Genomic DNA, 27,719 nt, shown 5'->3' on the forward strand with positions numbered 1-27,719 from the left:
AGTGTTCTGCAACTATTTTGTCCCCCTTCACATTGAGGTAACTACAGATAAGATATAGCGCCCATACCTTAAATGAAAAATAAAGTGTGTGTGTCTCTAGACAGTCACCCAACTGAATCCTGGTTGGGGCACTGGTAGAATAGTGGTGACCATTCAAAGTGCTTCAAGGTCCCATATAAATGACTGAAAGCACTGTGCATGTGACGGTTATTATTTTTTAAAATTCTGTTGCACACAGTATAAAACAAGCATTTGCAATGCAATAGGTCTCGCATTATTAAAGTTTGAGCTATTGGTGTTGCATTATTTAGCAATGCCAATAGCTCAAAGTTTAATAATGCGAGACCTATTGCATTGCAAATGCTTGTTAAAATTTACTACAGCATCTCATTACACGCTACCCACCTTTCATGCTGCTTAGAATCAGAAATGTTACTTTTACACAATGGTCTCTTGTATAATAGCTAAACGTGGTGTAAAGTAGGCATATTGGACAATGCAAACAAGCATTGGAAACATCAACATGTCTGGCTTGCCTGTAATTCTCACTGCAAGCTCATGACCACATCATAATTCAGTGTTTCCTAAATTGTGAGCAGATGTAGATGTCTTATATCAGTATAATGGGGGTCAAATAAGAGTAATATACCATGGGTCGTTATTATAGAAACGATTAGCTTGCCAAAAGACAACAAAAACTGATTGTAGCCACTTCGTCATACGACCAACTTGTGTTTTATTTTTTAAATGAATTTGCTAAATACGTTTTCTGAGCATTAGGATTGCTTATCCAATGGAACATCAAACTGTACATGGTAAATGATGTTGTTTGGTAGCAACCCCTATTTGGCAGAGGACTGCAACTGAGCTATTGTAATGATGTCACAGCATTTAACTTTTTTGTCCATGCAGTCAAATGACACACATTTGTTTTCATTATATAGTGCAAACTGGAAGCCTTTAGCTACTATATGACTCGAGTCCTAATGTGTAGGACCCTCTGCTTCCATTTCTTTGGGGTGGTTTTTCAAATGGATGGCTAGGTCTGTTATCTTGAAAATTTACTCTGCATGTGAAGTCTGTATTGGGGTAGATGAAACTGGGAAACTGCTCAATGGGTATTTTTGTAGGTTTTCAGGAATTTCAGATATTGTGCGGTGTTATAACAGGAATGTATTTTCGTAGTCTGGCGAGTTTGTTATAAACTGTATGAGTCACTTTGTGATGAAATGTTAACAGATTGTAAAAAGCACATTGAACGGTCTTTTATTGGCCTACTGTAGTTTCTATAAGTACTGTGCAGTAGACCTTGATTAATGCTTCTGTTTTTAGACCGGCCGGGGTGACAGAAGCATGAGCTTCAACATGAGCTCTAGAAAGCCAGAACATCTGCTTCCCCCCCCCCCCCCCCCACCATCTTATTGTGTATTATCTCCCACATTCAGGTTGCACAAGTTTTAATCAGAAGACATTTAGTTGAATATCGCTATAGATGTTCCTACAAAGTGCCATACACAACTCAAATAACAATGCCAGCATTTGCTCCTTTCAAAACCACAGTACTCAACAGACGGAGCATCTAGAATTCCGTGATATTTGCGGCTGTGGCATTTTCCCCTTAATTATGGATTTGTCGCTTTTGCTACATAAATCATCCTCTACTGCATAAGCTGACGATTTTTACAACAAAATGTGTTTCTAGACTCCTGGTGATCCAAAGTTACTAAAAATGTGGCTGCCGGTGTTGCAACTAAGTGAAAGACCCTCCCAAAGGTTGTTTGGTCGACTTTCTGTTGCTCACTGAAATTTATTGCAAAATTCCAAAGACACCCCCCCGTCCCTGAGTCTCAAAAATGCCTGTAAAATAATAGTAAACAGGGCCATATGTCCTGGTGAACTACCTGAAAGCCATACACCTACAGTATTCCTGAATGGGAACTGTTGTATCGACTCTTATGTAAGCCATGAACAACAGAAACAAGATCCCTAAAAAGACTGGACAAAAACAGAAACACTCAATCTAAATGTTAAAAGTGACTCCAAAGGCAATACAGTATCCATTGAACGTCCATCCAAACGGCCAGATGGTTCCTACTGCACACAACCCGTCGGAGGCTACATACTCAGCCAAAGCATTCTTCAGAATTACTTAAAAAAATCTTGAACTGAGCATTTTAACAAATGTAAATCAATCTGAGAAATTGATACCTCAGAAAACTACTTCATCATGAGTCTCTAACCGTACTTTACGTGGAACCAAAATACTCTCCCTGAGAGCCTCCCATACCAAATCAAACTGCACTGTACTCATTCAACATACTGACACAAAGAAATTACTGACCATGTTAAAGCCACCAGCATGTCTAGTTCCGCATCGGATTCTTATCATTCAGACATATTCCAGCCAATCCTAAGGTCTCTGCTGCCATACTGGAAAAAGAAATCGCTAATTCCTCTCGGTTAATTGGTTGAATCCCTAAGTGACATAAAAACAAGTTGTGTCACTCGTTTTCTAAATAAAGAGGGACTCTACCAGGCTGACCGTGCTTGACTTATATAAACTTGTTGAAAAGGTATTTTTCTCTGTTAACTTTCATCAAGCAAAACAATTTGGCATATGGAATTGATTCAGAACAAGAAGATGCACAGAATCAACTCTAATCTCTTATTTTAGTCGAACTTGAGATCTCAGTGGTTGTTGCTCTACTACTGGCTGCTACTTGCTCCAAAGTAATATCGCACTGGGCTACAGGGCATAATCCTCTACTGGATAAAATGTTTCTTGAAGGCCAGGGCCCTAAATTGTCTCCCTACCACCTTTCAGATCTTCGTTATATTCCATTTCAGAAGGTGTCTCCATGGCTTAATTGCACAATTTACTTTTCAACGATTACCTAGTCCCTGTTATTAAACTGGTGAATTCTTCCAACCTTATTTGCTCCAAAGGTGCTCTATACAATGTGGTCATCATAAAATGCGACCATATCTCACCGGTCAAAATTTCAAGACCCTGAATCTATGTTAGCTGTGGGTCAAAGTATGCTAGCAATCATCTCCAAGTCAATTCCAAAAATCGCAAGTACTTGGCTGCAGATTGTGGCAAAACTGGAACTTCATTTCCTCTTGGCTTCAGGAAAATGGAATGACCACCTACTACTTTGACTAAGGTGAAAAATCTTAAACTTGATTATGGTCTTCACACTCTCTCGTAAATTCCTAGTCACTAGTGACTCATTCTGAAGGTTAAGAATTCTAGAATAATTTCACCCCTCCCTTGCACTAAAGGATACTGGCATCTCTAGCTGTATCAAAACAGAGTTATGCAAATGGGCTCTACTCGGTATAACTAAAACTAAAAAAAATCAATTGCCAAAAACACAAAGAATATAGAACTCTGCAGTTTAGACAAGACATCAACTTAAATAGGACCATGTTATTCCTGCCCTCAATGGTCTACACTGGTTACCACTAGCTACTACATTATAAACCAGGCAATTCACACACTAGGGCCTTGCTTCTTATAATCAAAACTCAGATTTCAAAGGCGAAACATCCTATCCAGAATGGCCTGATTGTTGATAATGTCTATGTTCCATTATGCCTGCAAAGAAAGTAAATTCAGAATTGTAAATGATTATTGAGGGATCAGAAGAGTGAAAGTCCTGGTTCTTGCATAATGTGAGACTTTAGTACTTGTAAGGTTAAAGTCCTAACTGATATGTATATGCTGCTTGTGAACCTATTGTCGCATTTCTTTGTTTTCCGCCATACGTGTAAATATAACTCGTATATGCCACAGTGTCAAGTTTGGAGCCCACTGTCTGGGCATCAGGCACTACCCCAGTATTTGATACACCACACTGCAAGGTGACACCATTTCTCTTGGTTTGCCTCCCTTTTGTTACTATTACTGGTGATTCATATGCCAGAAACATAGTGCAGACACGTTTTTTGTTTTTTTTCAATCTGGGGAATGACAAGTAGCTACCACTTCCTTAGAGTGAAGTGTTTTCTATGGTTTGTGCCATACAACAGTCCAATATTGGTGACTATAATTTAACTTGCTGAACCATCTTGCTGGTGTTTCTGAAATTGCAGTTTCATTAATGAGGTAGACTACCTTTTAATTACTACAGTTAATCATCCCAGACATTTGTTATGGTGAAAAACGTGCTCCAGCACGTGTGTGGTTAATCCTAAAAATCCAACATGAATCCGACTTCTCTGGACTTAGGTTTGACATGCCTGCTGAACATATTGCACCCTCCAAAGCAGGAACCTCAATTATCTTTAGTCTTTAACTAGATTCTCTTAAAGAGTGTCATTTTTCCTGTCCTTTTGCATATTATGAAATTTCAAAACGCCTTACCATGCAGTTGATAAATATGACTGATGGGAACAGGAGGAAGAAGTCTGCCAGCAGTTAATGACAGAGCCATGTTCTTGTACGTTCAAAACACCGTTTTGAATCCCATTTGTAAATTTAGGGTTTTGAATGTTTTAATTCTTCAACTTTCCTAGAATTAATTTTCCTTTGCATGCGTTTATGAAATCTAATCGCTATAATTTATTTCATTTATAGATGACTGGATAGCATATCCGTTTCCCGTATTCGAAGGGCCTCGCTTTGAATCTTCTTTCGTACAGCATCAAATACTATTTGTTTCAACCACACAACCATGGCAACAGAAGAGAAGAAACCTGATACAGAAGCTACCAAAACACAATCGACACCTTCCTCTTCATCCAATCAAAGCAAGGTATTCCCTCTTCCTAATGGACTTATTCACTGACTCAGTACTTTTTGTTAACACGACTTGATATTCAACTTTCCGAAGTTTCGTGCAGAGCTTCTAGTCTGGGCCACTGGAATATTGGGGGCAATTGAAAATCAAATTGTGACCGGGTAGACTAAATTATGCAGGAGAACAGGCACATTATGGAGTGTAGTAAGGCATTTTCTGTGGCAAAACTATTTACTAATTTGTCATTTTAATATCTTAATACTGATTAAGAAAATATTTTACCTCACTAGTACTAGTTTAACACCTAAAAACAGCAATAGCTAACTAAAATGTTAACCTCTACAGAGTCTCTCTGATCAGCACCTCGTGGTGCTTTTAATTTGTTTGAGTTGGATACATCTTTATGTTAACATCTGCAAATTATGCAGAAATAGTCCATTATGTTGTGTTATTCCAAAATTTCCTGTGAGAACTGCAATGTTTCCTAAATCTCATACAAGCTGTGACCCTTTTTTGCAGTAACATTTTGCATTGGTGCACCATGTGTGCAGGCTGTACACTAACAATGGACATCTGACCAAAACTTTATAGTGTTAGTGTTGATTCCATATCCGATGTGTCATGAGCTAATTTACTGACCTGGATGTCACCCCCTCGGTCAGCCTTTTCTGCCATTAATATTGATGTTACCAAATAATTTTGGTTAGTGTATTTATGTTGTGGCTTCATATCATAAACTAATAAAACAAAATTGTACTGAGGGATATCCTCTAAATCTGCTTAGTCCAAGTAAATGAGTTGGATGAAATGCTGGTGTTTCCTCAGAAAGAAATCCATTGCACAGTTTGTCTCTTTAAATACACGTCCTTCAAGAGCAGTATTTGGCAGAGCTTCTAAAATGTTAAAAATCTTGTTGAGCATTTCTTTATTGTACAAATTAGGTTACAATGTGGGGGATTGTTTCACAGTCACTGAGGCTAATAAGGCAATTCATGGACGTCAGCGTAGCAGTTACATCCGAGAGCATGTCTTGGGGGCATTTATAAAGGTGTATTCAAATAGCCGCTGAAGTATTCTTTGCTTTCTGTGACAGTGTGGCAATTGGTTTGCAAGTGTTATAGGATATTATATTGGCTATAAGTATCAAATTAGAAGTTTGTGTTCCAGTTTGCCATTACCATGAAAGGAAAGGCAAGAAAAACTAATCTTGTGTATTTTCTTTTGTAGCCTGCACCTGTAAAGCCTAATTATGCTTTGAAGTTTACACTAGCAGGACACACCAAAGCAGTATCCTCTGTCAAATTCAGTCCAAACGGAGAATGGTTAGCAAGTTCATGTAAGTAGTGTATGATTGTGATCTGAAATGTACATTGACGTACAGCTGGTAAGGAAAAGCAACATGTTCATATTTACTTGTATTAATCACTTTTTGCTGTAGTCACACTTTCTAGTACTGCTGTGGCATTGTTAGCTTGTTTTGATTTAACTGGAGTTTTATTAGCATTTGCATCTTTCATCGGGTCGCAGGAGTGAACATCAGTAAAGACATGGAATGCATAGTGAACAATTAATACTATCCTATCAGTGCAAATGTTTTAAAGAACTGAAAACCACTCCAGGATGCAATAAAGGCACAGGTTGCCTCCGGGAAATGTTTGTAGTTTCATAAATTGTGTTCAGTTCTTGGAATACTTGTGTCCCCTCCCATCTTCAAGCCCCCCCCCCCCAGTGTAATACATCTGGGAACATATTGTTTATTGCGTTGTAGTTCCATTTATTTAATGCTTTTTTTTTTCTTGAAAAGACATCCGAGCATATTAGCAGACAGATTGACTGCCACACTGCAAGTTGTGCTTAATTGGCAGTGTGTGAGTTGGTAGTGTGGCCAATATCGGAGTTCTGTGGTGGCTTCTGTGGATTATCGGCAAGCTCCTCTTTGCATTTAATGTGTCACTGTGCTTGAATTAAAGCAGAACCAAGAGGAATGTTACGTTGATTGCTTGCGCTCTATTGTTGTTGCAACCATGTGGGTTATTGGGTTGGTTGTCCTACATGGGAAAAGTCTTGATTTCATGCGCACTGATTGTCATTCTGCCTTATGTTGCTTTGTTGCTTTGATCATGTGACTGTTTAGAAGAAGGGGGAAATGAGAAGAGTTAAATATTTATCATCCCTACAATTCTTGTACTGGAGATTGGTTTTAGTCTTTGAGCGGAGATCATTTATCCATGCCGTCTTACTATGGATTGGTAGTTTTGGGTCTTGTCCTGCTTCATTTGTTGGAGAGGAGCCGAGTCAGTGTTGCTTTACTGATAACAAAGTGATTGTTGTGTGTTTTTGCTGCCCGTTAATGCCATAATTTTGCTTCCAGTATGGATAAAGAAGATCCACTTATGCATGCCTTCTTTTGTGGTGGAATTATTAGTCTTGAGTGATCTTATTTTTCCATTCTCTTTGAAGTGTAAAGGTGTCTTGAAGGTGAAGCATCAAGTTATGGGAGATAGTGATGCGTCTGGAGGGCTCGTGAGCCGAGGTTCTGTAAGCAAAGCTGCAGATATTGTCTTGTACAGAGTCAGTTTGAGTAAACTTGTTGAGAAAGAACAAGAGAGAGTGTGGCTTATAGTTTCTCTGGAAAACCTACATATAGGAAGACATGTGAAAGAGTTTGCATTTTGGTTCACTTGGGTTACCATGGAAAGTCGGATGTTGATCATTCTCAGGTTGCTTACTTTAGTCTCTGTCCGGAACTGATTATTATATGTCTGCTAATATTGCTTATGTTTTTAAGTGTCTATAAAAAAAGAAGCAAATGTACATTTTGAAATTTCAAAACCTGTGAATGAATTTGAAATTTGAGGCTAAAAATTAAGTTGGTATCCTCAGATTGACTTATGGGTTCAGTGCAAGTGCATCAAATAGAGTATAATCTGGACAATGACTGGACTCGATTGAATTTAGAAAATCTCCAACTTTCCTACCAAAATGTAGATAAAAAAAAAAATGTGAATTAAATAAAATAGTTCATCATTTGTTAGATAAATACTGCAGGTTGTTTTTCTAATGGGTTGTTTGCCAGTTCAAAATATTGAAAATGCTTAGGTCCTCCGTTTCCAGTAATTACTCCGAGGGGGTCCCCGGATTCCATTAATTCAGTGGGGTTCTCTGGGATGCATTGATGATTAAGTGGTCCTCCACAAAAGTCAGAAGGTTAAGAACCTCTGAAATCGAGCTTTGAGCAACACTTAAAATAATGCTGACAGTAGCTGATTGAATTGAGACAATGCTGTGTCTGATTGCGAGTTTGCAGGAGATCCACTCTAGGATACTTCATGGATATCTATTTTTCTTTAGCCTCACAAGGTGTCTGGTAGTGTACTTTTTGAAAGTTGCAAATGGGTCCTTCACTAGTAGTCCAAACACTCAATTTCTGTTCATAGCTGTTTTAGGTCATTCCAGATAAAGATTGTGGCAGATTTGGAGCTTCTACATATGCAGAATACTGGTTGTTTGGATTTAAAGATCCAGTGCTCACATAGATGTGCAAAGGGTGTGAGAAAAGAAAAGTAAAACCATGCATCGCATTGACATAAAAGGTAAAAACTCCTTGGTCTTGCCAGTCTGTGACCACACCAGGGTTAGCAAGTTTTCAAGGGGCACCTCTGAGGTGCCCTCTGAGTACATGTTTTGAATAAATCCCACAGTGGCATCAGTGTGGGTTTGAGAAGAGGAGTTTGGTACCAAACACTCCTGTGTTCAGTGTAGCCTTCATGGTGCTGTGGAACTAGAGGTGTCTTGTTTCCAGCCCTTGCACTCTCCATGGCTTCTATGACTTAAATATTGTAGGGACACATCTGCTCATGCAGATATGCCCACGCCTGTGGTATAGTGCACCCTGCCTTAACCCTGCTAAAGGGGTGACTTACTTATACTGTAGATCGTGCTAGTATCATGGCACACAGGCATATCGACTTTGTCGTTTTGTCTGCACAAGGGCATGCATGCTGCAGCAGCGGTCTACATGGCCTAGATGAGGGGTCCCCAGGGGACCCTCTTCAGTTCCAGTGTCCTAGGTACCATTTACTAGGGGCTTACATGGGCCTGAAAGACCAATTGTCAAACAGTTTTAGGGAAGAAGCACTGACACAGGGGACCTGGTTGGCATGGACCCTGTGCATTACAATCAGAATCACATCATTTTCCAGGCAAAAAGTAGGGACTAACCATGTCAAAAGATGCACTTTCTCACTTTAAATAACACCAGCTTATTTGGTTTTGTTCCTTCCAGATCCAATCCCTTCCCTGTCTCCGGTGACATTAACTAGGGCTCCCCTTTTTTAACCCTACTCCATCTCTTATATATGGAGCATCTGCAAATTATGCTCTTTGACAGCTATACCAGATTCTACTAGTTTGAGGCCACACTCGGCTGGTTGAAAATCTGGAGAATCTCATGTTTGAAGCCTGTGTCCTAGAACTCCCACAAATTGAACCCATCTAGAAGGAATTTGTACCTCCCCAGCAATACTTTGATAGCGAGAAGTGTCTAGACTAAATTGGTGCCAATCCTTTACCTCAGAGGTCATGTCTCGCACAATTCTAAGACTACCAGTCATCAACAGACTTTACACCACATAGAGAAGCCCGTTGCACCGGAAGTAGGCTCCAGAAATGCAGTTTGGGCTGTAGGACTTTACTATCTTCGAGGAGGCGTCGCTTTGTTGACTGACTTTCATGAGCTCCATCTATCTTTGTTTATGAGCGCCCTTTCACCCACAAACCTTATCAAAGGTCTTTGGATATAATACTCTTGGCCAACTCTGTTTGCTCTCACTGCAGACCAGCATCACATTTAGAACCTATTTTACCATCTTCATGATAGTCTGCTCGGCTTCACGACTGTACTTCATTACCAAGATTACGAAGTCTAGTAGAACATCCATAACATGCAGGGCTGAGAGTAGCTTCCCTGTACAAAGAATATGCAATCTTAATGCTTTCAGCTGGATTGTTTTTAAATGTATTCTGTATAAATCATGGTGGGACCAGTGTCGTCTTCCTGGATGGGAGGATAACCGTAAATTAAGACATCACCAGATGGGAAATCAAGACATTTGGGAAGCTATGTTCTTAGTCTCTGGAATGCTCCAGTCCATATTTCATGCTCTTGTGCAGTGAGCTCAAAACCAATAACCTAAAGCAAAATTCTAGTTGCTAGATAATCACCCAAACTGTGGACCGTACCTTAATATGACTACACTTCCGGCTTCCCTGAACCTCACTGTATGCCTTTTACCAGCACCAATTCTCTCCTGTAAATAACCTGTCTCTAATGCTCTATCCTTGCTCTCTTCCACCCTCTGTCTGTCCACTTTAAAAATCATTGTGTACAGCTCTCTGATACTTTGTGATTGAGGATAGCCACCTTATCATGTCTGTTTGATGGGAGGAGGTTCACCTGAGTTGGTGCAGCCAGACGCTTTGGAAGGAATTGTGTATGCCCTTTTCACCAGGGCAAGATGATGTACCCCACTAAAGGGCCCAGAGTCAAGTTCCCACTATCCCTGATCAGAGTAAAGCCCAGGACCCTCACATTGGCCACCCTTTTTGTGTTTTCTAATGGTTAGGTTTTATCGCCCAATAACTGTGTGGCTTAAGAAGTGGCTTGATACAATGTGGAGAGGTTCTGCAACCCACTCTCCACAGCATGCTAACTCTCCCCTCACTGCCTTTTCATCTAGACTCATACCAGTGATTAGCTTCCACCTGACATCTGCTACATCTTGAGTCTATTGCAGTAGATATCCTCCTCACAATGTCTACTTTTTGTTGAGTCCCGTTCAGGGATTCCATCATGTACCTCGTGGACTTTCCCCAACCTTTCTACAGCTTTATGTCTGGTTCTTTTCTCTGATGTCCCAATTTGTGCCTGATGTAAAGCTTTGAAGCACTATAGAGCAATTCATTAGCAACTCTGGCAACTTTCCATTCGGTATAATGCCACTCCACACAATTCCCTTCCACTATAAGCATGGACTCTCTACTCAATGCCACCCCACTCCACGCGTGCCACTCCACATAATTCCATACAACTCGTTTCACCTCCACAGGTACACAGTGTGCCGCCAAGGCCCGCAGTTTGCCGCCACACCCCACAGTTTTGCTTCTGAAGCCACCACTGATGCCAGGGTCCGCTAATCTTCCATCAAATCACGTTGCAGAAGAATTAATCTGTATATGTTTGTCCAGTTATAGGTTTGAGTGTATCCTCCTCCTTTTTGTAGAACAGACATGTTCTTAAATATCAATGAGGATATTATGTTTGCGAAGAAAAACATAGTTCGACCCTTAATTCCCCGTTAAACTAGTCTATATTTCTGAAATCCGTTTTCTTTCTTAAAGCAACTGTTTCATAATGTTATTTTCCTTGTCTTTTAAGCTGCTGACAAGCTTATCAAAATTTGGGGAGCATTTGATGGAAAATTTGAGAAGACTATATCTGGTCATAAATTGGTAAGCATTTTGGAATTTGAGTTGGCAGGTACTTTGAATTCTATGGAAAAAAAATTGTGTGAGCAGTTTTTTTTTTTTTTTTTTTTTATATCCCTAATGAGTTCTAATTTTGTGACTAGACTCACACCTCTAAGTTTTTGTTCATATTGAGCTTGTTCTATGTTAGTACTTCTTTAAAAAAAAATGTATTGTGGCGGAAATCCACTACATAATGTAAAACATGTTCTTCAGTAATAAATTCAAATAAGTTAGCTGCATCAAACATAATAAAATACTAATAAATAATTCCCTTATCACTGGTTTCTGCATTTAAGACCATGTCGTCTGGGGTGGGTGTTAAGAAGACTTTAAAAACTCGATATAAAGCCAATAACCAGTCTTGTAGTACAGAACATGAATCGTTTGTTTGTGCAACGTTTCAGTAAGACGTTTTCAGTCTTGACTTCACAGAAGGAGGTATCATGAAGGTCCTTGCATAGTTAATCGAATATGTAGAGTTCTTTACACAGCAGTCTATCATTAGAGGCAGGTGGTTGAAAAGATTTGTGGAAAAGTTGAAAGCCTCGTGCCATACATGTTTTAAACAGGTCAGTGTTGGAGTGGAGTTAAGATTAAGTTTCATCTTGAGGTTTAAAGTGAACAGCTGAGTCTACTAGTGGCTGGGCCTATTTCATTTCATGTGGTACAAAAGGGGGCGGTGATGGACGGAGCCAGTCAACAGATCTGGGTTTGATCCATCACCGTTCTATAGCCCACTCTGCCACCCCAGTTCAGACATGGCCATATGCAAATCAGTCTGACCCTGTGCCTCATGGGAACAGTCCAACCCGAACTGCCAAGCCATGCCTTCCCTGGACCGGAAACAAGCTTCCTAGGACCGGTTTCTGGCATTTCGGCCGTCTTCAGCCAGGCTTGCTTGAATCCAATGGCAAAGTGAGCAAGGGACTCACGTCTGAGCATACCCTGCCAACTTATGGCGAACAAAGCATACATGTTTTAAACAGGTCAGTGTTGGAGTGGAGTTAAGATTATTATGTTTCATCTTGAGGTTTCAAGTGAACAGCTGAGTCTACTAGTGGCTGGGCCTATTTCATTTCATGAGCATGATGTTGGTGACGTAATGTAAGTAGATATTAAAGGAAAAACAATTGAAAGCCCATAACAGATTTTAAGACATGAACACTTATTTTATGTTATCATAAATACATTGCCAGTGTAGACCATAAGGAGTGGAAGTAAGGGCGAAGGAATGGAATGGACCCGGGGGCACCTCGTGAGTATTGTGACTTGGTCGCCCAGCAGGCACTTTGACAACTAGTGGCAGTCAGACGTTCTGGGGAGCTGGGCTCTCGAGGGGTGCAGGTTTCAGTAGCTCGTGATGGTCCTAAAGCATAATTGGAGGTTAGCCAACCATCCCTTGCAGACATCTCACAATGTCCTAGCACAAGTGGAGAGATATTCCACAAGTGGGTACCATACTATTTGAGGGTCCTTTGGATGCGGTCCATTCTTTGGTGCAGCCTTGCTTTGCTTGGTCCAGGGAGTAGCAGGACAGTCCATCTCTTTCCAGTCCAGTAGTGATCTGAAGACTGGGTGCCACTTTTATGCCATCTTCACGTTTGTGGGAGTTGAGGCCTTACCAGCCAATGGGCAACAGTTCCCACGGGGCAACCTTTCCCACTTGAGATCTCTTCCAGGAGGTTTGGCCCCAAAAAACATCTGAGTCCCACTTCTCCACATGAAACCAAGTTGACTCTGGCCTTCTTTCCCTGTGAGGAGCGCTGGGCACACCCCTGGGGTGTACCTAGCATAATAAGCTACTCCTCCTGGGAAACTGGTTCTACAGTGGATTTTTCCTCTCTGGAGTAGATGCTAACCTGTCTGCCTACACAAAGGAGAGGGCAGGGTAAAGCCATCCTGCTGGAGGATGTCACACCTCCTCCCACCAACAGTTTTGGGTTTCCTGTTCCTGGGTGTGCTCCACACTTAGCAGGGGAGAAGCCTGTTGTCTCAGGGGACCAACAGCTGTGGACAGTCAGGAAGGGCTACCATGGGTTTGGGCTACAAAGTAGTGACTTTCTAAAGCCACCTTTGCCTCAAAAGTTAATTTAAATTTGACTTCAGCAAGAAGTCTGGTTTAATGCTCCGATCAATCGGATACAGTGAAGTACCATATGGAAGTTAGCACTTAGCGCATGGGGTAATGAAACTATGTTGGCCAATGGGGCTACCAGCTTTACTACAGTAAAGACAAGTGTGAGTTGTTACTGTCAGAACACGTAAGATGTAAATTCAACATTTATTAAATTAACAATGGACACCCTGCCTTATGGGCTTATTAGGCCTACCTTCGGGGTGACTTACAGATATTTAAAAATGTAGGTTTGGCCTTTGCAAAATGGTCATTTTGCTACGTTGAGTAAGCAAGCTGGAAGTTGGCCGCTATGGCAGACCTAGAGCCATGTGTTTCCTCTGTCCCTACAATGGTGGCTCAACTAGTGTTGCAGACCACTGGGTACACTTGACTTACTAGCCCGGTGTAACTCATGTACCATATACTAGGAACTTATGGCCAAGCTAAGTAAGCTAGTCTGGTATTTTCGGGCTCATGGCCCCTGGCCCCTGTACTGGGCTTATACAGCAGGGCCTAGTGTTTATTAAGATTAGAAAAACCAGCAGCATCAGTCCCCCAAAAATGGAGGGGGGGGGGAGGGGTAGGCAAATAGAATAAAAAGAGGCCCTTTCCTACAACCAGAATAGAACCTGTAATCCAGATCTGCAATCAATAGCTTTCTTCATAGGAGCATGCTGTGGCAAACATACTCAAAGATCTGGTAATAGCAAAGATTGAAAATTACGAGATTAACAACAAATTGGAGAACCAGCACACTAGTTCAAAGCTGGAACCTGTTGAAGAACTACGAGACCATATATTAATTGTGTACTTTTCTGCTTCAGAATTCCCCACCTGCATGATGGTGACGTTCTTCTGCCGGTATGGTGGGGGGCACTATATAGGTAAACTGTGCAACGCAAGTCTCCCTGTGTAACCACTCTGCATCGGTCTGTGTTCATTTTATTTCCCAAAATAAATGTTTGGAAAACAAAATTAAATGTTCCTGATGCACATTTTTCATGCCTAGGGCGTTCTGCTCTGCTGTGAGTTCTGGACATGAATCAAGTTGACTGGAATGGTGTCTGTGGTATAGATCTAAATTAGTATAACCCCTAATGCCATTACGCTCAGCAGGAGGCACTGTGCTTGAGATTAAACAGAAGGTTGAGGCTCTGCTGTCAGAAACCCAATGATTGCTCCCCCCTTAAATGTTGAAGTTTTGATAGTCTAGTGGTGTTCTGCAGGGCTCTATTCTTTCTCCCACTCTTTTCAACCTCTTCATGGAACCCCTCACCCTTATTCTTAAACAAGCAAAAATCAGTTATCGCCTCTATGCCGATGACGCACAACTATACTACAAGATCAAGACATCTTGCATCTTAACAATGTCTTGACTAAGATTCAATGGTGGTCCCATCAAAACCACCTCAAATTAAACCCCCAAAAAACGGAAATCATCCTATTCTCTCCCAAGAACAATTCGCTCCCTATTCAACACTGGATCACTGGATTAAAGCTCTCAACTGCTCTCGCGCCATCTCCAACTTGGTCAAATCCCTCGGCATTAGCATCGATCAGAACCTCAATCTTACACCCCATAGAAAAAAACTCTGCAAAAGGTGCTCTCTTCACACTAGATCACCTTAAAAAATTAAACCCTTCATTCCAGCAGATGACTTTAAATCAGTTGTACAATCACTGGTTCTGTCTAGAATTGATTATGGCAACGCCACTCTTGCTAGCACCCCTAAAGTCCACCTAGCCCCTATCAAATCCATTCTTAACCTCGCTGCCAGGCTTATTTCTGACTGTAAGCTATACGATCACATCTCCCCTGTTCTCAAAAACCTCAAATGGCTTCCTATCGAAGGCAGATCCACCTACAAGATTGCATGCATCCCACACTAAGCCCTTCACCAAAATACCCCTTCTTATCTCTCTGACAAACTCCAAAAAGCTGGGTGTACTAGAACATTGAGGAGCACTAACCCTCTTGCCCTAGTCCCTCCTCTGCTAAAAAAGAAAGCAACTCAATCACGCTCATTCTCTGGTAACGCCCCCTCTATCTGGAATACTCTTCCCAGAGATCTACGTTGTAACCCATCCTACCCCTGCTTCAAAAAAAAAACTCAAGCTGCTCCTTCTCAACAAATATTGGGGTTCTTAATTATACTTAGTCTCTGGCCATGAACTCCTCCACTATTCGCAGTTTATACTGGCCCCCCTCTACCTATAATTCACCTCATCCCTCCCTTCCACTAATGTACCTCAATCTCTCGACTTTTCCATCTACTGACATACTATATAATTCTTCTCTGTCTTCCTGATCTACTATCTTATCATTCTTAAAGTTCATCTGCCTTACCTTATTATATCAATTGTACTTAGTTTGGTGGTCTGTCTTTATGTTTAACCAAATCCTGTAAAGCGCTCTGATACTCTTGGGTCCAGCTAGCGCTATATAAAACCTTTAAAATAAATAAATAGTGGTAAAAATACATGCAAGTGAGCCACTAAATGTTAAAGTACAACGGATGGGTGTGGTGATGTGATTAATGTTCAAATTAGAGCCTGGGCTCATGCATTGGAAAGGCAGATTGGATTACAGTTGATGGAAGTGACTTAATTAGTAAACTGTGGACTGATGAGGGGAAGCATGCGATTCAGAAGTGGTATCCAGAGCAAAATTGTAAATGTGAGCTTCCAGGTGATACTAGGCTTCATGGACAGATGTACTACTTGTTAGAAAAACCGGTTACAAAATTTTGCACAAACAATACAAACTAACATTAAGACATATATAGATTTAAGTGAAGAAGCTGTGGGATAGGATATTAGCTCATAGACTTCAGGATATTTTTATCATATTGTAGGAATATAAGTGTTAATAAGCGTTCGAGCTTTCAGGACATTATGGTATCTCTGTTGGGAGTCATTATGCATCATAAGAGGAATATAGTAGAACGTTGGCGGATGTTGATAATTTAACACTTGGTTACACATAAGGAGGAAAAAATATCGTTTATTTTTCAGTTTGAATCAAAATTCTGCCCCACCTGAGGACTTAACGTAATGATTTGGGAAGTATTATTTTAGCCGGTTTTGCTCATTTCTGTTTTTGTTTTAATTAGGGAATCTCTGATGTTGCTTGGTCTTCCGATTCCAACCTTCTCGTGTCTGCTTCTGATGACAAAACGCTAAAGATATGGGACGTCAGTTCGGTAAGGATTGTAGATTTTTATTGAGCGAACAAAAATTCTTATTGTCCTACACAGTGCAGTTGTTTCAACCTAGCCATTTAGTCACTTCCACAGTCTCCATTCACCACTTCCAAAAATGTTGTAGTTAATACCACATGCCGTTCTCCCTTTAGCTCTGCCATAATTACTTCATCCCAGCTTCACTCCCTATTTCGGCAGACCATAATATTTATCCCATCCACTTCCCTTTACCGTTCTGCTCAAACTCTGAAAGAATGCCTGCCCTTTGTTCTTTGCTCTGCCTGGGCCTCTGATGCCTGTCCCTACATGACTTTTTGTCCACTTATTGTATACTTTGGGTGGGAAGTATTCTGAAAATGTGACAGGTTTTTTAGATATTTATCATTACAGATTGCCAATTGTTCCTTCATATGGAATTATAACATCGAATTGAAATGTTGATTGCCTTTTTTAACACAGCTGGACCTCTGTTGGAAGCAACGTATTGGAATGTTTGTTTTTTGTCTTTTTTAGGGAAAATGCTTAAAGACCCTGAAGGGTCACAGTAACTACGTTTTCTGCTGCAACTTCAACCCACAGTCTAACCTCATTGTGTCAGGATCGGTGAGTGTTGATTGCTCTTGTTTGGCTGTTTCTCATGTTAAGAACTCATATGAAGTTGTAAGATGCAGGACACCTTGACTGGATTAAATAGGGTGCCTAAAATGCAATCCTTTTTTTCATACATGATTGCGTTCATGTTTAAAGTTTGATTTGTTAGGATCAGGATGTGGCACTCAACAGTGCTCTCATAACTTTATGTATGTTTTTGCTTACTTCATTCTACAGTTTGATGAAAGTGTTAGAATTTGGGATGTGAAGACTGGAAAGTGCCTTAAGACCCTGCCTGCACACTCCGATCCAGTGTCCGCTGTAAGTTCCTTTTTAAATAGAAATGCCCTTCCATCTAGAGAGAACTAAAACTGCTTTTCTTTGGCAAGCAGCATGTTTCTTTGTTGATGGTTAATGCAATCTAGAGTTGTAAATCCTCATGTTTATTCACTCTTTAGGTCCATTTTAATCGGGATGGCTCCTTAATAGTTTCAAGTAGCTATGATGGTCTTTGGTAAGTAAATATTTTACTGTTCTGTCAGTTTTAGTCAGTACACAGCATACACATATCCGTCTGAAAAAGCGTTGCATATTGAAATTACCTGCTTCGTTTTGTACAGATAATGTAAGACCTCTTCTACTAGGATTTTGTAAACGTTACTCTTTCACTGTTTCTGTAATTTGAAATGATTTTATTTCTTTTCCCTCCCCCTTTTTTTGACAGCCGAATTTGGGACACTGCATCGGGCCAGTGCTTAAAAACGTTGATTGGTATGTAAGCAAAGGTGTACTTTATTGTTTTATCTATTTAGATGTACAGCTGGGACACTTTAGGAGGGGAAGCTTCTGAAAATAGTCTGTGTTCAATCTGTCTCTGATCATTCTCTGAGAATTTAAATGAATACATTTTCTTGTATAATCCTCACTGTAAACTGAATTGCTGATTGACACTCCTAGTTTCTGCTAGGAAAAGCCCTCTGGCAAAACATGGTACATTTGGGAAATTGGGATAAAAATTCTGGCATCGGTTTGAATGCCTACAGGTTTGATACTAGGCATCTTCACCTGCAGAGTTGCTTTTTTATCTTCATGTTTGACAGCATTATTGGTGGTGTCCAGGGCACAAGTCCTAAAAAACGGAAGTGGGGCGACTAACCTAATTAATTAGTATGCAAGTGACATCAGATCGTAATGTAATGTAAAATCCACTTCTATAGCGCTACTATCACTCCAAGGAGTATCTTGGCGCTTAATCCCTCACATATATGCGTAGCAGGTCTATCATTAGTACATTTGAGCACATTTTGAGTATACTTGCAAACCCTCCTGATTTAGGCCGAAGATTCACACTTTTGTAAGCTTCACATACACCAATGTTGCCTTTTGTCAGCGTTAAGCTTCCTCTACCCATAGTGCTTTAAAAGAAAGACTAGTGATATTTAAATTATTACAGCGCCTCCTCAGGGGTAGTAAGCGCTTTATAAATGCTATTTGTTTTGTGCAAATACTGGGAAAGATCAACACATCTGACATTCTTACAGTGAATGCATATCTCCTAAACGGAGCCTGAACAAAGTGAAAAGCTGCCTCTCAAGTATGTGTGAAGTGCTAACAAGGTGTGAGCCTTTGTTTCCCCACTGCTGCATTTGCTTCTAGGTGTGAGGATCCTGACTGATACCAGCCAAGAGACTCGAACAAAAGCAGGCTGATGAACCCTCAGATTCAGCCTTTGTAATGAGCCCAGCAGGAGTCAGAAATAAGAGAACCCTGTGCTTTGACTGAGTGTGCCCTGGGTTCCTACCAACCAGATACCCAGGGCCTATGTTCTTTCCTTAAACTGCACTGATACAAAACCCAATTGGCACTCTTTGGCCACATGTAAATTCCTTGCAAATGGTACCACAGGTACCCAGGGCAGTGTGGCCAGGGAAGGCCTCTAAGTGCTGTAGCACTTGTGTGCCACCCTTAAAGGCCCTGTACCTTTACACACGCTGCACTTTGGTGCAGAACAAAGTGAAGAGTCGACATGGCACACATCCCTATGTGGCATGCCTACAAGCCACAACTCTGGCATAATTAGCCACCACTCTAGCTGGGTGCAATATACCAGTGGTGGGGATACAGGTCCATAACCCCTGTACCCCTACAGTGTCTAAGCCAATTCTTTGACATTGTAAGTGCAGTAATGCCATTAAGACACTATGGTGCTGGGAGTTTGCCATTACGAATTCCACAGCACCATAATGGCTTTAATGAAAACTGGGAAGCTTGGTATCAAACTTCTCAGCACATTTAACCCGCACTGATGCCAGTGTGGGATTTAATGAAAAATGTAGTCCGAGAAAACTGACCTTACTCTAGTGTCCTGGCTGAGTGGCTGCTCGCCAGCTGCCACCACCTGACATGTTTCTGGACCCCTGGGTTGAGAGCCTGCTGCTCTTGGGGGACCTGAAACAATGCACATTCTGGTATGAGGTGCCAAGCCTCCTCCCCCAGGATGGGCAGGGTCCACGAAGGGGAAGCTTCAAATGCTTGCCACCTTTGTGAGCTACTTCAGCCATTTGCTGCTTCCAGCAACTGGCCCCCATCGGTTCTGAACCCCACTTTGGGTGGGAGAATCGGCGGGAAACCAAGTAAGGAAGGGAGGTGTGCCCACCTTTCCCAACCTCACCCCTCAGGCGGGGGAGGTGAAGCACAACACTCCTTCCCCACCATCTTGTAGATGGGGGGGGGGGGACCCAGCCAACCAGAGAGAGGCGCCAATGCCCCATCCCACTGGAGTGTGGCATAATGGGGAGTGTACCCACCCCAAGGAAGGGAACCATTGGTCCCAACCTTTACCTACCTGTAACGCCCCTAAATAGAGTATTTCGGGGCAACCCCAATCCCTGCCTCCTCCGACAAGAACCGACCAGAAGGACTGAAGAAGCCATGCTGAACTAAGAGGATGAGGACCACTGACCTGGCCCCAGCCCTACCGGCCTGTCTCCACCTCAAACCTGCTCCAGCGAAATCCCGGTGTGTCCTGCAGTCAGCAGCCCCCAAGAACCCGGAGGACCTACCCTGCCTTCCCAAACCAAGACTTTGTCTCTTGTGAACACTGGATGTGCTTACCCACAGACTCTGGCCAAGTCCATACCACAGGTGAGGGATTAGCTGCTTGAGCAATATGCCTCTACAGAGTGTGTGATATTCACAGACATTGTAAGTGCAGTGGAGCAATTTTAAGAACATGGTCAGGGAGTTTATCTACACGAACTCCACAGCTCCATATTGGCTTTACTGAAGACTGAAGTTTGGTACAACATTAAACCCACACTGATGCCAGTGTTGGACTTAATGTAAAATGCACTCGGAAGACATCTTAGAGATGCCTCCTGAAAAACAGGGTTCTGGACCCCAAGGTAGAGGTGTCACGCCTCCCTCAGGATGGGCAGGCTCTGCGAAGGTGAAACTTCAAAGGCTTGCCGCCTTTGTTAGCTACTCCCAGCTTCTGCTAATATCAGCAGCTGGCTCCCACCGGTTCGGACCTCCACTTTGGGCTGGAGGGTCAGCAGGAAAACCTAGGAAGAAAGGGAGGTGTGGCCAACCCCACCCCTCAGGTGAGGGCGGTGAAGTAAAGCATGGGAGAACTCCATCAATCCGGACGAGACAAATGGCTCCACCCCTCCCACCACCACCACCCCTGGAGGGTGGCATAAGGAGGGGTGTAGACACCCCTGAGAAAAGGGATCCTTGTTCAACCTGTAACATCCCTAAATCTATTATTTAGGGGCACCCCTGAACCTTTCTCCTTAGATTTGACAAACTAAGAATGACCGAAGAGCTGTGCAGCAGTGGAAAGATGACTGACTTTTCCCCAGCCCTACCGGCCTCTCTCCTCCTGCGACCCTTCAAGAACCCCAAAGGACCTGTGCTCTCTTCGTGAAAGACTCCTGTCTCCTATGGACACTGGATTGTCCAGCAAAGAAACCAACACCAGTCTCTGGACCAGGGTGAATTTGCGAATCTGCACCCAATGCCCACAGCCCAAGATTGAGTGACTCACCTGTCCTGTAAAGTCCCCCCCGGCAAACCTGGTCTCATCTGCATCGGTGGCTGTTCTATCCAGGCCCGTACCCCCCCCCCCCCCCCAACACCTTTAGTCTCTGTTCGAAGGGTCCCCCTGACCACGACCAGCTAAGAAAACAGACACCAAAAGACACACTTGCATCCTTCACCTCCTCGACCTTTGGGAGCCCGGCTGCCAGTGCCCAGGGGTCACCCCAGCTATCCAACTTACCTTCCCCGCCGTTGGTCGCCTTTGTCCAGCCTCCTGGTCCAAGCCTGCACCCTCTTTTCCAAAATTGCCTAACTCCATTAGACAGCATTGGGCGCCAATGCTGATTTGCACCCTGTATCCGGCTGCCCTTGTACGATTAGTGGTGTTGCCTTGGTCCTGGACTAAGGTCTACCCTGGTAGTTAGTGGAAAGCTGAGTACATGTTCCACTGATGGTGGGGTGACTGCTCAGGATTTAGGTGCTCTGACTGAGCTATATTGAAGTATACTGACCGCTGAATGGAAGGATTGGACTTTTTTTTTCCAGTGGCAAAACTGCTTTTGAGGTCACAGATACTGGAATAACAGCACGTCTGAATGCAGATAATCGATTAAGATGCATGGACAAGCAAGGTCTACCCTGGTAGTGGAGTAGCAGAAGTAAAAACCATAATCTGTGGAATGAGTTATATTTGCAGAAATGCTTGTGATGACAGAGGAACTGGGATAGCAGGGTGGAGTTAAAGTCCGGTTTTGAAGGGAATCAGTAAAGCTTCTTTTGAGTTCCCTAGCTCTGTGGTAATGGAAGCAGGTTAGGCTTAATGTGCATTTCCACTTCTATACAGGTTAGGACTGGAATGCGTTGTCAGAGCTTCGTGATGGGCCCAATTCTTGAACAGCAGGGAGGAGGGTGATTTGAGGTACCGATTGAACTGTTTGGGGGAGTAGTAGATATTTGTAGTATTGTCCATCTTCACATCCCTTCTATTAAAAAAAAAAAAAGTGATGATTGTCATCAAAAGTAAGCAAATCCACATAAATTCAGTTAATTGTACTGTAATGCAACATGTTAGAAGTTTACTAACTTGTATTGCTCTGGTTATCTTGATATAAGAGCAAAGACGCTACAAAACTAAATACTATTAAATCCTCAAATTGATTTAGTCCCTCCCCCTCCTGCACAGCCCCAATTTCAAAATTTGTGGGGAAGAGACTTGACAGAAGTGTGGGGGTATTGCAGTTATAGCACATGCCTCTTGCTATTCTGTTCTCTTGATAATTTTGAGATGAGACTGGAGTCCTTCCAGTACAACTTTATTATAGGCTGTGCTCAATCTGGATGTTGTACAGACAGCCTAATATCCTGTTGCAGACCTTACGCTATTTGCAGTTGTAAAATCATCTTTAGCTTTACAGAAAGATAATCTAGTGCTCCTTCCTGGCTCTAACATTACAGACCTAGCAGTAGGAAACTTGGAACAACATAACTTTGAGCCCACACACTCTGTGGGTAACCAACATGACCAGATCTTTGCAACTCCTAACTTCCATTATTCCATCCTATTGCCTGTCTTTGGATCAGTGGTTTTGCAGTCCAATGGAGGACGCAAAATCGGAAACCTGCACCAAAATGTTTAAAACTTATCTGGAAAAATCAGAATTCTCAAACTCTGACTACTGCTGTGTCCAGCCAAATAGTAGATTTCTTGACCACTTGGGTGAAAATAAACCCAGTGACCTCCTGAAACTCCACATTTATAGCAGTATTGGACATCTTGCCTTCTTTACTGAAACCCAAATCCATACCTCTAAACCAGAGTAACAATCCCTGTTTTTTCTTCAAACTGAAAGACCTTACAATCTATGTAAAGAGAAGAGAAAGTGTGCCAAGACTACAATAGGACCTATACAATTGCTTAAGTGGCAACTACCTCCCTGCATAAAAACTAAATAAAGGATGCTAAACCAGTATTAGCCTGTTGCATCTGATCAGCCTCAAATCTATTTAAAAACTTTTTCCATATTGTTACTGGGGCACAAACCTTCTGAGCCAGCAACCTATGTCACTTCTGCAGCGACATTTCAAGTTTTTCTAGCAATGAGGAGCTCTTGATTTGGGGGGGGGGGGGCACCTTGAAAAATGCAATTTCAAATTCTAACCCCTCTCAGTTGTTCCATCCTGTATGTCAGCATTTTCTCCTATCACCAAATATGTGCTGAATGTAAGTAAAGATGGTTGTCCACCTGGTCTGTCACAGCACAAATGCCCAGCCAGCATAATGTAACTGAACTTTAAGGCTAATGTTTAAGGACAACCCATGCTTTCTTCTCAACCTTTCATTCATTTGCCCTGGGTATTTTACCCAACCTATGGAAATCCACTGTTGTCAAACCACTTTTGAAGAATCCCCCCCCCCCCCCTTTAAATCTGGACAGCAAAAGTTTTCATCCCATCTACTTGTGCAGAACTTTACCAAAAATGTTGGCAGTGCTTACTTCACTGAATGATAAGTGACTGGCAGATTTAGGTTGGGATTGGGTTGCTGATCCTAATGGGCTTCTCTGCAGTTCTTGATAACCACCCATCATGACAGCTGTACTTGCATTACCACCTTTGTGTTCAGATGCATGACCTCTACATTATGGCGTACGTCTTCCCTTTTGAGTGTTTATCACCAGCCCTTGACCGCTCTATTCCACCAGGAAGAGATTCTCTTTTTATTTATTTAATAGTCCTGGTGCAGGACTTATCTGCCCCGCTGAAGAGCCTGCCTAATGGCTCATCATGTAAAAGTACCCCATAACTAGGGTCCCTACTTTTTCTGGGTATGTAGTCTGTGTTGTCTCTGTGTATATCCGTGAACTATCTACTGTCAACCGTGTCTGGTATACTGTGAGTGAGCTGCACAGGATGGCGAATGCCTTGGTTTTGGGTTTCTAACATCTCACCACCTCCTGGGTAACACTCGACTGCCTTAGTCAAGTGCTAGAAAGGGAGTACTGGTTATTCTGAGTACAGTGGTGTTACCAGTAGTGTAGCTATGGCCCCTGTATAAGAGTGATCAATAACAGTAGCCCTAACACTTTTGATGACCTGGACCATGAAAAGTCCTTGCGGTCTCCTGTAGGGTTTACTTTTGCTCCTTCCCATATAGCACTGTTTACCCTTGAATATGTAAAAGATCCAAAGGTGGCTAAGAATAAAGTGTCCCTTTAACTAAAATGTATATGTCTTAAACTCTGCACGTCCGTGAAACTGGTGAAAATTCTGAGCTACCCTTTGGGTCCGATCATAGGGTCTCTCTCTTCATTGGCTAGGATCTGAATGAAACTGTGGTTCTGGTAAGGGGTTTTTCCTGTGTACTATTTTAATGTGCACTGCGACTATATTGTTGTACCATGGATTGATAGACTTGGTTACAGGTAAGTAATTTTTTTCTTTAAATGTGATTCATACACTGCTCATAATCCATTAAGGTCACTTGTAGAGAAGATTTTGAGATGGATTTTTTAAATTGCCTTTAAGAATTTAAGTAAAAAAGGATTAACATGCTAGTACATTGTTTTATTTTCAGATGATGACAACCCTCCAGTGTCTTTTGTGAAATTCTCTCCAAACGGCAAATATATTCTAGCAGCAACATTAGACAAGTATGAATGTTTAAATTCTAAATATATGTCCACTTGCCTTTTCGGAAAAATGTCTACAAAGGAAATTTTAAGCATACTGGTGGTTTGACTATTTTGATAAGTGAATGTATCTAGGGTCTGTTTCCTGGCATTGCTGTTACTGAAGATGTGAAAAATCGGGGCACTGGCTTGATGTTGATACATTGACCCCATTTGATCCACATTTGTACTAAATGGTTTTGAATTTAGTACCACAAACAGTGAAAAAGATGGTCAAAAATGTAAATCAAAAAAAAGAAATAAAATGAAGAAAATGGTATCTAATGTATAATTATGTATTGTATTACGAAATTGGTATACGTCAGAAAAAAGTATATTGGATAAGAAGGAAAAAAGAAAAAAGCTAGATGGGAGTATGCTTTCCATGTCTACGGTAAAATGTACTTTAAGTTTTCACTTATTGGTGGGCTTTGCACTTGGAGAAAGGTTGAAGGTCAGCTGAAATGCATCCGTGTTAGACTGCTGCTAATAAAATTAATTAATTGACCCGTTGTTTAGAATGCCCACGTTTTGTCCCGCAGGAAGGAATTGGGTATGTAGAGGCTGGAGCTGTTACAGCCGTGGAGCACCTTCACGCTGGTGCATCGGGGCATGCACAGTTGTACTTGTTAGCCAGGGGAAAGTTTTTTTCTGTTGTCATTCCAGAAGGCTCATTTTAGCAACCTCTCCAACTGCCATTTATGCCGGTCTTTATTTTCCATAGTTCTTTAAAATACAGCTAATTAGAACATTGATAATATTTGGCTGGCTTAAACTAGTCCACATAATTTTCCATCTTTAGATTCTTATGCGGACTCAACTTGAAGAATTAATCTTTTCATGGAAGCTTGCAAATGAATGATTTTTGAGCCTAATGAAAGCACCATTCTGCTACTTTTTCACATTAAATATATTTCACATATATAATCATTCATAAGTTGTATTTGATTGCAGTGACCATTTGAGTTGGATTTTTGCAATAAATTAAAAAGGCTTTTTTACCTGAGACATTCTCTGTGTTGGCAAAATCTGATTTAAGAGTGTTGCCAAAAAAAGCCTCATGCCAAATTGATAACCTTAGTGATGCTTTGTTTCTTAAGAAGTTGTAATTGCTACCCTAGTCAATGATTGAAAGCGAGAATGTGAGTGAAGCAATGTGTACTTTGTAGTGTTTATGGCTGAGTGGATTGGAGCTTCAGTTCGATTTTATGCTTCATGCTTGGACCGGCAGCCAGACCGTATAATATCTACTGGTAAATGCAAGACCACTTTTATGGCCCTTAAATATAAACTAATTTTCTCTATGTATTCTTGCAGCACTTTAAAACTTTGGGACTACAGCAAAGGAAAGGTATGCATACATGTCACATTTTATATGCTCTTTCTGCTGACGGTTTGTCTTTGAAATCTGTGTTAATTGCAAATCATGACTGGCGCATGTTACTGTCCCTGCTTAATGCAAGCTATGCCACTTACTTGCCAACTGTTAATGCTGTATTAATCCATATTGAAATTATTGAACAAAGCAACACAACTTGTTGGATGATAGCCTCGTTCAATCTGCGAGACTCCAAACTTTACCGTTCAGTAACTTTTTTTTATGATTTTGCCCATTGCAGTGTTTAAGGGTGGCAAATGTAATCCTGTAATTTAATGGTGTTTTTAGATCGTAGGATAGAAGGCATTGGGTCTAACCAGTGCTTGTCTTCATGCCTCAATGTCTGTGAATAGTCTTATTTTTGAAACAGTGTTGAAGTGATATATATATATATATATAATCTACTGGCGGTCGCCAGTAGATAGTTATAGTTAGGACCGTGTTTCCATAGGAAATCTCAAAATTCTATTTTGAATAACTTTGGCGCCGGTTGACGAATCTTCGCGAAATTTTCAAAACTAATGGGGCGCTCCGCTCAGCTCCTACCCTGAAAGTCTCGGGGGGATTCGTCAAGCGGGGGCCGAGGGGAAAAAAAGGGGGGGTCCCAAAACGCGTTTTCCCCATGCATTTTTCCATAGGACCTTTAGTCGAAGGTACAGCCCGAACGGTTGAACAGAATTACTTGAAATTTGGCAGAGAGGTAGTCCTCAGGTCAGGGATGTGCCTTTTGCATATATGGAGTCAATCTGTTCAGTAGTTCCTGAGAAAATTGCAGTTAAAAGCATATATATATCTATAGCCGAGCACCCCAACGTGCACGAGCGTAATTCTGATTGGTTGTTACATGTCAGTCAACGTTCGAATCGGTCGAAATCAGGAAGTGTCGGCTGCCATTTTGTTTGTTTTCAGTGCGAGAGTGGAAAAGGAAGGTGGCGAACGTGAAAAGGGGGCAGGGTAGAGAGTTCCTGACCCCCTAGCCTTTGTCAGGGGGTCCCTGAAGGACCCCGAAGGCAGAAAACATTTACATTTTTTTTTTATTTCTAAATCGCGGGGGTGCGCGCACCGTGCGCGCATGGTGAAAAACCATTAAAAAAAAACCCATAGGTTTCACACACGTTATAGTTAGGAATTAGCATTGAAAAAAACTTGCAAATTCACTTAAAAAAACCGTAGGTTTCACACATGTTATAGTTAGGTGGATATTTCACTCGTAAAAAACCAATGAAATTCCCCCGTTATAGTTAGTTCAGATAACTATAACTTGCGCGACCGCCACTCTATCACAAGGATGATGTCATCAGTGATGTCAAGAGTGATGCCACTGACCAGGTCATGAGTGATGTAATATGTGACGTCATGAGCAGAGGATTGTGGGCGCGCGAGGTATAGTTATCTGAACTAACTAACCGGGCAATTTCATTAGTTTTTTACGAGTGAAATACCCACCTA

At 41.7% G+C, this 27,719-nt stretch overlaps 1 protein-coding gene across 3 annotated transcripts in view; it reads left to right on the forward strand.

Annotated features, from left to right (window-relative positions):
* The window catches only part of WDR5 (WD repeat domain 5), a 166,360-nt gene that overhangs the window by 81,004 nt on the left and 57,637 nt on the right, over window positions 1–27,719 (forward strand). For all 3 annotated transcript variants that reach the window (XM_085612697.1, XM_085612689.1, XM_085612680.1), the window contains exons 3-12: window positions 4,583–4,760; window positions 5,973–6,081; window positions 11,182–11,255; window positions 16,503–16,592; window positions 17,106–17,195; window positions 17,421–17,504; window positions 17,642–17,697; window positions 17,908–17,954; window positions 24,799–24,874; window positions 26,210–26,243. In XM_085612697.1, coding sequence (XP_085468823.1) covers window positions 4,680–4,760; window positions 5,973–6,081; window positions 11,182–11,255; window positions 16,503–16,592; window positions 17,106–17,195; window positions 17,421–17,504; window positions 17,642–17,697; window positions 17,908–17,954; window positions 24,799–24,874; window positions 26,210–26,243 — 741 coding nt within the window. In that variant the 5' untranslated portion in view covers window positions 4,583–4,679. The remainder of the gene's footprint in view (window positions 1–4,582; window positions 4,761–5,972; window positions 6,082–11,181; window positions 11,256–16,502; window positions 16,593–17,105; window positions 17,196–17,420; window positions 17,505–17,641; window positions 17,698–17,907; window positions 17,955–24,798; window positions 24,875–26,209; window positions 26,244–27,719) is intronic.

This window comes from Triturus cristatus, chromosome 1_2 (genome assembly GCF_964204655.1).
Source record: "Triturus cristatus chromosome 1_2, aTriCri1.1, whole genome shotgun sequence".
Taxonomy (NCBI): Eukaryota; Metazoa; Chordata; class Amphibia; order Caudata; family Salamandridae; genus Triturus; species Triturus cristatus.